Source organism: Manis pentadactyla, chromosome 4 (assembly GCF_030020395.1).
Source record: "Manis pentadactyla isolate mManPen7 chromosome 4, mManPen7.hap1, whole genome shotgun sequence".
Taxonomy (NCBI): Eukaryota; Metazoa; Chordata; class Mammalia; order Pholidota; family Manidae; genus Manis; species Manis pentadactyla.
In genome coordinates, this window is record NC_080022.1 from 148,811,760 (window position 1) to 148,822,081 (window position 10,322).

General features: G+C 52.3%; 1 protein-coding gene across 1 annotated transcript; it reads right to left on the bottom strand.

The window, feature by feature from the left end:
* Window positions 1–7,953: 7,953 nt before the first annotated feature.
* On the bottom strand, window positions 7,954–9,617 carry CCL13 (C-C motif chemokine ligand 13). The gene is made up of 3 exons (XM_057501174.1): window positions 9,353–9,617; window positions 8,670–8,784; window positions 7,954–8,233 (listed from the first exon to the last, which is right to left on the bottom strand). The coding sequence occupies exons 1-3, from the start codon at window positions 9,423–9,425 to the stop codon at window positions 8,086–8,088; spliced, it is 336 nt and encodes a 111-aa protein (XP_057357157.1). The 5' UTR covers window positions 9,426–9,617; the 3' UTR covers window positions 7,954–8,085.
* Between the last annotated feature and the right edge of the window lie 705 nt (window positions 9,618–10,322).

The window sequence follows — 10,322 nt, forward strand, 5'->3', positions numbered from 1 at the left end:
GCTTGGGGGCCCGCACTCCTCCCTTGTCTGGGAGCTCCTGGAGGGCAGGAGTCCCTGTGTCGTGGTCTGCATTTCTGCCCCAGGAGTGCAGTGACTGTTGGCTAGAGCAGAAGGAAGAAGAGGCCTTAACATCACTATTGCTGTCCTCTGCCATGGATGAGAAACAGAAGGCCTGGAGGTTAGGGGAGTCACACAGGCAGCAAGTGGCAGAATTAGGATGAGCTCCGGCCCAAACCCTGTGCTTGTTTATGCTGCACTCCACTGTCTCCAGCACCTCGCACACCTCGGTGGAGACCAAGCTGTGTGCAGTTTCCAAGAGTGCTGGTCGGGGTGCTGCTGTGCGGGATCCTGGGGACAGGTCTCATTCCTGATGCATTCATTCATTTGTTCATTCCTTCACTCATTCACTCAGCAAACATCTTCTGAGGTCCAATGTGCCAGCCCCCGTGAATTTCTCTGTCCTGATCTGTAAGGATCAGGCTGAATTGTAACTGGTGAGCAAGCAGGGAAGGCCAGGCTCCAGTCCACACCAAGGCAAGAGGCCTGGGAACCCCTGGGACCTCTGGAGGAGAGGCTATTAAGTTGAATCCATACCTGAGCTCTGCTTGGTCTCCACCAATCCTCAGTAAATTGGTGCGTGTTTCACAAAAGATGACTAATACAAAAACCCTTCTACAGGCACTTTCTGGTTTTCTAACTGCTAAGGAAAAGTGTGTTCATATGAATAATGGTTCAGCATGCATGCTGAGAGCAAATCTTGTTTATCAGTCCATCCTCTGCCGTTCTGACCCATCTCATGCAAGTCCACATGTATTTTTTGAGTTACTTTTGCCCTCACCTTTGTGCAGGGCCTAGAGAAGAAGAGGCTGAGTTGGGGTGGGGGAGATACCCCCAGGGAGCCCTGGGCTTCTGTGCAACAGGAGCCGTGCCTGGCCCTTCAGGTGCTGAAGGAGCTGAGGAGAGGGCGTGACTAAGTCTTCCTTCTCCCCCTTTTCCTGTCCTGGGCTCGTGATGGCAGAAGTAAAGGGGAGATAGGGGAGGTGATATCCTGGAGAGGCAGCCCCATCCCCTTCTTGAGTGAGCCAGGCTGCACCCCCAGGAGGCAGGGACGAGTGAAGTATTTCCTGAGTGGCCCTATTGGCCCAGCACCAGGTCCCAAGTGAGCCTAAAACACCGACAGTTACACTCAGCAGTTAAAGCACACACCTTTATCTCTTTTAACCAAAATGACAGTAGAGGAATAAAAAAGACTCCAGCTGCAAGGACAAAGGGCAGTGACAATGGCGGGTTAGTGGTCCCATTACTTCCAGTCCTTTCGGGTGGCAGGAGCCGGTGGGATGGATGGGCATGGCTGGAGCAGAGCGGCAGGTGGTGAGGGCCCGGCTGAAGGAGCATCTCAGAGGCGGCCGCGTGGCAGTCTGATCACCAGTGTTCAAGTCCATCACCTCGTCTCTGCAGTGAATTCCTGTTATGACCTTGGGAAAGTCAGTTCCCTCCTTCTGAGATGCCTTTTTTCCATTTGTAATATAAACATATATCGCATATATATCTGTAAAATACACTGGATACCTGATTCTCATCTTCTGGTGCCTGAATTACCGGGAGTTTTTCCTCCTAACATGTGTAGGCACATATGTTTTGATTCTGATTCTGGAACAGGGCCAAAGCATTTGCATTTTTCTAAAAACTCTCCCAGGAAACTTTAAGAGCCGTTGTTGCAAATGGTTTTCAGGGATCTTTCAGCCCTGACGTGAGGTGTTAGGCTGGAGAATACACTGAAAAGAAGGGCTGCAGGGATACAAGGCCTGCATGTGGGTGACGCAGGGACAGGGGGTTTCCAAGGAGGCTGAATGACTATCTGTTGGAGAGAGCAGAAGGGGCTTTATGGAGACAGTGGCATTTGGAATGGGTAGAAAGTTCTCAGAGGAAGGCAACGAGGAGGGTCCCACAGGTGATAGAGTAGGAACAAAATCTTAGAGATAGGAAAGCGTGCAGCATTCTCAAGGGACTGCAAATATTCAAACATGCAGGAATCAGTGGAGACGTTGCATGAGGAGCCAATGAACACCAGGGTGAGCAGCCTGTACTTCATCCAACTGACAAGGGGAAGCCATGCAGGTTTTTGAGCCAGAGAATATGCCTTTGGAGCAGATCAGCCTAGCCAACCCTCTATGGTTATATGATGCATGTGGGCCTCATGACTTTAATACATGGATGCGGCCCAGCCAGTTATATTTTCTTGAGCACCTACTGTGTGCTATTTATTCCAAGCACTGCGTGCAGTGTCTTCACGACTTGGCCCTTCTGTAGCTGTATAGTCGCATCCCTCTCCAGCCACCTCCCACTCCTGTCACTCTCCTGACCTCACACTCCAGGTCTTTCTGACCTCTCAGAATGAATCTGCTCCTTGCTGCCTGTCTGTCCTGACATAAGCTCCTTCCTCTATTGTCACGCCCCCTCCCATGTCAGCCCATCTGCGGGAGACTCTGCTTAGACAGCATTCCCCTGGGAGGCCCCCAACACCTGTGGACAGTGCCCCGTTCTCTCTGCCTTCCACATATCCTCACAATGGATGGTTTTACTTGTTTATCTGAGTGTCAAAGGGCAGTGAGTCAAGGTCAGACACCACACCTCACTGGGAGCTGTCTTCCCTGGGCCCATCCAAGGACCTAGAACACTGTTGAAGTGTGGAGTGATTGAAAAACTAGAAATACCAAGTAGTGGGCCAGGCACTTGACACAGCAGATCTCATCTAATTCTTATCCACATCCTGAGACACATGTTACTATTTCCATTTTGCAGGGCATGTGACTTGGGTGAGTTTACGCAACCACTAATTTTTAGAACTGGGGTTCAAACACCGGTGTGTCTTGGTCCTGGTCCAAGGTTCTGCTGCTCTGCCATTTCCTGGGACAGTAGCTCCATCTCCGCATGGAAAGACGTGGGGTGGGAGAAGCCCCAAACAGGCCACTTCCTCTCACCCACCTCTCTCCCTGGCTCACTCAGCAGGGACAGCTCCTACTCGTTTTCTCAAGATCCTTATCTGCTCCTCCACTCAGGGAAGTTACCCCACACCTTGCACACCACCCAGGAGAGGTGGCAGGAGTTTTCCATGTGGTCACTGGACACGAATAACATTCTCTTCTCTCTGTGACTTCCCCACCTCTGCACAAGGTCTGGGAAACCCCACCGAGGCCTTCTAATAAAAAGCTCTGGCACTGCAGGATGGGTCAGGGGGAGCTCTTAGCTCCACCAGATGCATTGAGGCTGCTCCACAGGGGCCTGTGCTGCACTGCCCAAGATGAAGCTCGTCACTACGGCCCTGGCATGTCTGCTGCTGGCTACGATGTGGCCGCAGGATGTGGACAGCAAGAGCAGTGAGTGGGGCTGGAGGCACCTTGGGGAGGGCAGAGGTGCAGGCAGGCACTCTGGGGTTGGAGCGGACTCACTGCCTCCCTCTCCCCTCCTCTGGGAAGAATACTTGCAGGAGCGGCAGAATGGAGGACTTGGGTGGGGTGGGGCAGGGGCGCCAATCCGAGAACCGAGTCTGGGGCAAAGCCAGATGGCTGAGCTGCTAGCTTCAGCAAAAGGAAGCCCTGCCTCACCCAGGCCTTGCAGACTGATGGAGGGGAACTGGGAGGCTACGTAGGCCAAGCCTGAGGTCCAGAGCAGGGACTGGGTTTTGTTTCCACAGTGTAACAGGCAGAGTTGGCAGTCAGGACTTGGGGCTGTAACAGCTGGCTCACCGTGGGCAAGTGACTAACTCTCAAATTCTGGGTTCTCCATCAGTGAAATGGGATCGATAATGCCCACCCCCCGAGGCTGTTGAGAGAATACTGACCTAATACGAGGCACACGAAAGGGGCTTTGTAAACAGTAGAACTAGGAGGAAGGAACCAGGATTGGAACGCAGTTCTCTGGGGTTGCGGGTGGGAGAGAGCGTGCTCACGGCTCACAGCACAGTGGCTGTGAGTGGGGCCCGGGGGCCCGGGGAGGAGGGCCTCGTGGAGAGGGAGTGGGGAGCTGCCTTCTGAGTGTGTGGACGCTGTTGCCTGTCATTCCATCAGTTTGAACTCCTTGAACAGTTCCTAATCCTGCCCCAGGTCCATGGATCACAGTTGCCCTGCATGTACCAGACTCACTAGGCCCCCAGAGTGTGGGGTCTAGAGCCCTTGAGCCCCAATATTGGGGTGGAACTATACACTCATGGTGGGCTGTCAGAACTGGAAGGGCTTTTAGAAATCGGTCTAGGAAGTCCTATTTCACAGATGGGAGTCTGTGCTCATCTTGATCAGGGCCACACAGCTCGTGTGTGGGGAGCAGGGATCTGAATTCCAGTGTCCCGACTCTCCCTGAATATAGAACTAGGTGGCTGGTGACACAGTGCTGCACCAGAGCCCCCTGGATGTGGTGGTCCCCAAGCCTGGGCCTGTCCCAGAAGGCATTTTTTTAAAACAAAGTCCTGGTTGAGAAATGGATGCAAACCATTTTTGTGCTTCTTTCCTAGTGATTGTGTCATCCTCCAACTGTTGCTACACATTTGTGGAGAAAAAGATTTCCCAGAAGAGAGTTCAGTGTTACAGAAACACCAGTTCCTCCTGCCCCTACCATGGTGGTATAATGTGAGTGGCCCTCCCTGTCAGCCCCCAACTCCCTCCTGCAGGTAACAGAAACCGGCCCACATGCAATTAGAATGGCAGACACGAGATGGAGCTATTCACCACCAGATTAAGGTTTCCAAACCCAGCCCGCGAGGCCGTCAAAACCTTGGGTGCAGAGCCGGGCTGGGCGCTTGGGGGAGCGATGCGCTTCCTCGTAGGTGCCAGGAACTGGGCTCCCCCAAGTGACTTGCTTCTTGGAGCGCCAAGCTATCAAGAATTATATCTTAATACTTTGTACCCAGGGGAAAGAATTATTTAAAATCTCCAGGAATTACTGCGTAGTGGAAAAAATAAGGGGTAGGGGTCACAATTAGTGCCTGCTTCTGGATTTGCCAACCTCTAGCCTTGGGCGACCGTGGGCAGGTAACTCGCCTGCACCTTATTATCTGGACATTCCTCTGCATCTTTAGCTGGGGAGAGGCTTCAACATGAAGCTTGACTGAGGTCGCTTACTCTTGCCACTCAGTGTCTTTAAGGCACTTTCAGTGTATTATTTCTGCTGAGTTTCTTGGGGCACACACTTTCATTATCATGAAAACTGAAGTTCAGGGAAGCAGAGAGATTTGTCTAAGCTCACTCAGATAATAAGGGCAGAGTTGGTCTATAGCTTAGATGATAGCCATATTTAGGAGGTGGGCAGTCCAGAAAAGAAACGCATGTACAAACACACACAGGGACCCCAAAGCAATGACTGAGGATCCCAGATGGACACAGACACATGAAAAGATGGAGCAGGAGTGGGGGCCCTCGGAGATATTCTAGGTGGAAATTTTCCGGGCTAGCTAATCCTCAGAATGTCTCCAGCCTTCACTCCACGCTTGTACACTGAACTGTGCTCTCCAGAAAAGGGGTTCAGGAAACTCAATTTGATAAGTTCCCCCTGAAGCTTGGGTGTCCCTCCCAATGTGTGAGCCACACGTCTCATGCAACGACTTCATTTTACAGGCCCAGAGAGGCAGCTTAGGGGCACCCAGCAGCGAGGAGTGGGAGGTGGGACTTGTGTGTGGCACCCAGGGGTGACTCAGATGACTCAGCTCTTTTGTTCTCTGCCCACAGAGTCGAGCTGAAGGGAGGCCAAAAGATCTGTGCCTTGAACACAGCCCGATGGATTAAGAATGTGTTAAAAGGGATAAAAACCTGCCCGTGAAAGCACATGTGAGCAGATTCTTTTCCACCCTGGACTCCAGAGACCTCATGGTGTCACCTGTCCCTCCAGCCTCTAACCCCACATCAGTCCTTTTGCCCAACTTTGCCAGGTTGTGGAGGGTCTGCTTGGTCTTGATAAGCTATGTTGTTGCACTTTACATATTTAAATTTTGGAATCTTCATCTCCTGCTTCCCTGGACCTCTTGTACCACAGGAATTCCGGGGTGCAAATTTGATTGGCACTGGGGGCCTGGGGACAGGGGCATGTGTGTGGGGGAGAGCGGGCACACTTGTTGGACTTGGTGCCAGTCCTCCTTGTCAATAGGATCCAATAAATGACTGACATCTCCCAGCTCACTGCCTTTGTCCTGGGGGGTGAGCGTGCATTCACAGCTGTGATGCAGATTCTCTGCTTCTGGGTTTGGCGGTGAGGGTAGGCTCAGTGAAGCAGCAGGCAGGGAGCTGGACTGAGTCCATGTCTGGGTGCAGGAGCCTCTCCCTCCCTTCCGTGCCCAAAGGGGCTGATGTCATCCAAAAGTCACAGCTGCCCTAGCGGGAGGGGATCTTGTGAGTTCTTCTGCCTCTAAGATGTTGTTAGCCCCATTTGATAGATGAGGTGACTGAGGGCTGGAGAGGGACACCAACAGGCATGAGGATACAGAGCAAGTCAGGGAGAGATCTGGCACTCAAGCCCAGGGCTCCTGCTTCCCAGGCCAGAACTCCTTCCCGTGTTCCAAACTGCCAAGTGACCACCTGACCCAGCAGGGCTCAGGTACCCTCTCTCCACTGGAAAGACCCTGCAGAGTTGGTTAGCAGGAGCTTGTCCTGGGAGGGAAGGGTCCTGGTGAGTGTGCAGGCCCAGGTGGGTCCTAGATCTTACAGAGGTGCCAACGCAGCTCATCCTCTCACCTGGGGAAAGGCAGCTTTGGGAAGAGCAGGAGAACCCTTCACGAGCAGGAAGACGAGGCCCTGTCCCTTCCAGAGGGACAGTCAAAGGCTTTAGCTTGTATAATGCATGACTCTAGGGAGACTAGCAAAGGAGGGAAGTAAATTCTGGATCTCAGGACTGGCACCCTTTAAAGGCCAGTGTGCTGGCTTTAGGGGAGAAATTCCCCGCTTTGCCCCATTTCCTCTTGCCTGGACTATTGTAGTAGGGTGCTCTCAGTTCTCCCTTGACAGCTTTATCCTGCCCATGGCCACAGGCTTCTCTTCTTGGCCTCCCCTGCCCTGGCATTCCCCTGCCCTGGCATCCCCCTGCCCTCCTGATGGCTCCAAAGCCTTCAGTACATACCTCCTGCCTTCAGAACTAACTCCAAACTCCCCATCTTGGTATTGCAGTTCCTCTAAAACCATGCCTCAACCTTCCTTTCTAAGCAACTCTAACGTTTCCATTCTGGAGCCCGAAGTGACGAAATGGGGATTTTTCCTCCAGGCCTCCTCCTCACTTTTCTATTCTGCACCTCTTCTAGAGAATCTTTGCTATGACTATGCTGTGCTATCCTCCAAGGCCAGTTGTGCCCAAGTCCCACCCTCTCTGTCAAGTCCAGGGCTAACTAGAACTGGGGCATCTAGTGGTCCCCTGGGGGTCAGGTGCACGTAATGTCTGTATTACTCTGGGGACTGCTCAGTGCCGGGAGGCATATGGGTAGAGGCCAGTTAGAAGCTGATGCTAGCGACTGGAACACTCGTTCTAGAATATGCTGGGATGGCAAGCCAGGCCTTCCCTGGCACATTCGGAGGAGCCCAGGTTGGCCACTGGAAAGGCCTCGCTATATCCTCATTCCTCTGGCGCCCCTGCCATCCACCTGCACCTCGGAGCACTGCTTACTGGTCGGGCTAAGAAACACTGTTAGAGATTTTAAACAAAGTGTATTTTCTGCAAAGAGTCAGCAGGCTTATGAATTGCATTCTTCTGTTACATATTTAGTAACACCCTCCAATCACAAGGCACTCTCCTCCCTAGACTGCCTTCATCTCCATGATCCTCAGGGAATGCTCACAACCCCTGGAAAGTTAAGCAGGAGGGAGACCTGCTCCCTCCAGGGGAAAGATCTGGGGCTCATCAAGGAACCAATTGGCTTGAGCTCTTGCTTTTTTTTTTTTTAAAAAAAAGATCACCAGTATTCAAAATAAACACCAAACCAGCAACAATTCAAATACTATTAAATATTACTTATGACATAGTACATTTTATATCCCAAACAGAAACCACCCTACTTGAAAATGACAGCAAAATTAGTCCAGGGTATAGACAGGAAGGCTGGAGGAGAATAAACAGTCATTTCTCATACTCCGGCTTCGTCTCAGGGGTTGGACGAGTTCTAGTCTTCTGGGTATGAGATTGTTGATCTAGGTGTTTCATGTAATTCTGGACCCACATCTCCTTTGGGGAGACACAGATGTCCTTGCCCAGTTTCGTTCTGAGGCTGAGGGTGAAGGAGTGCCATACAGTTAGATGGAGCTCTTTGAGGGTTTTACCTAAGAGATGACTCACTGGATTCCAAAACCTGCTTGGCCCACATGCTGTAGGTAAGGGGGCCACCCTGGGACAAGAGGAAGTAGGGGTGTGGGAAGAAGGGGCCTGTGGAGGTAGTTGCCATTTTTGCCACCCTAGGAGGAGCTGGCCTGGCATCTGCCAAAGCGGCGTGGGGGTGTGAGCTAGGCTGTTTAGGGAGTGAGGTGGCCCTCTCTGGGCCAGTTTATGATGTAGTAATAGATGGCTTTGGATTACATAGTCTGGGTAGATCTTATCCTCTGATATAAGATCCCAAATTAGTCTGACGTCTGTCTTCTGGGGCAGAACTTTGAATTGGAGGTGGGGAGGGAAGGGGAGGGGGGAAGGAGGACGGGTTTTCTACCCACATGACAGCTTCCTGGGGACATTGGCTGCTGGTGATTCGATAGCTCTTCAACTTCTGCAAGGGGATCCTCTTATTATTAAATGTAAAACAGCAAGTGGACAGGGCACTGAGTGCATCTAGAAATAAAGTCACAAAGAAAAGGCCTTTTAGGAAGTGCTCGGGTTTCCTCAGCATGAATGCAGCAGGACGTGTCTGTGGGGGAAGGAAAGCAAAGAGTTAGGAATGGATCTGATGTGCCCCAGGTCCAGTGCTTCCACCCCGGTCCCGAGGCGGGGTGGGACCTGGAACATGTGGCTTAAGATTTTGAAGTCCCTTCTCTCAGCGGCACGGTGGGGATGCCTCACTGCTGAGCAGGAGAGGCCAGTGTGACAGGTCCTGGATATGGCCCCCAATCTGCAGAGTTTGGGAAGATCAACTGGAGTCAAAGAAAAGGCCCTGGATTTGGAGAGGGCAGCTTAGGTTTTATTTTGGTTCTGGGACGACTGCAGGTGTGGGGGTAGGACCCCTCCTAGGCCCCACCTGGGCTTCAGCTGTCTGTCTGTAAAATTAGATGTGTTAAGTGCAGCTCTGAGGATCCCTGGTGCTCTGATAGGCTCAGAAGTGGGACAGTTTGACTTAGGCCTTCCAAGAAGGAGAGAGAAATGGAAGAAGAGGGAGGGAAAGAAGGAGAGAGACGGAGCTTACCTGGCTGAGCGAGCATCTGGGTGCTGAAGGTGGCTGTTGTGAGCAGCAGGCACAGAAGCACTGCAGAGACCATCAGGTCGGAGGCTGGGCGTGGGACCTTCAGGGCGAGATGGGTTCTGAGGTTGGCTCAGCCTGTCTGCTCCTCCAGCTGCTCTGCCTGCCTTTTATAGGAAGCAGTCGGTGGGGGAGCTCCCAGAGGGATGGACAGGGTCATGGTCAAGTCCAGATGGAGAGGGGTCCTGAATTTGCTGAGCTGGAGGCTGGGCTTCCAAGGAGTTTTCCAGGAAATGCAGGCGGGAAGCTGTGGGCTGCAGCAGGGCGGGCACGGTTTCCTTCCAGCTGCCCAGGCCAGAGGAAGCGGGAACACAGATGTGCCGTCACCACCCCAGGCAGTGATCCAAGGAGCTGTTCCATGGCCTTGCTTTCTCCAAAACGAAAAACAACCCCCGTAGAGAAAGAGCACTGTGCAAGGGCTTCACACAGTTTGTATTTAGTCCTGACAAGGTGTCCCCCATTATCGCCACACCCATTTACAGATGAAGACGCTGACAGTAAATAACTTGTCCAAAGTCTCTTGGGGAGTGAGTGGTGACAAGGGAAGAGAGAGCCGGTGTGCTTACATATGAGTACAGGCGACTTCACGCTTGCATTGAGCTGCAGAACCCTCTTTCCACCCAAGTTTTATGAGGAAGTCCAATGCTTGAGACAAATCAAAGACACATTCTGATGACAGGGGCTCCTCACATAGCATGCTTGTGTGATGTCCCCTTCTGCCTCTCAGGCCCATGGAGATAGAGTTGAAAAGCACTGATTTGCCCAGGCTCCTTGTTTTCCAGAAGCACTATTGAGTTTCTAGAGCTGTTGGCAGGAGGGGGTGGGAGAGAAGGGCAAGGACGTGGTTCCTTGCTTCTGTGACTGGCTCCCTCCTGTGACGGATGTGTGCCCTAGCCAAGAATGGGGGCTGCAGTGG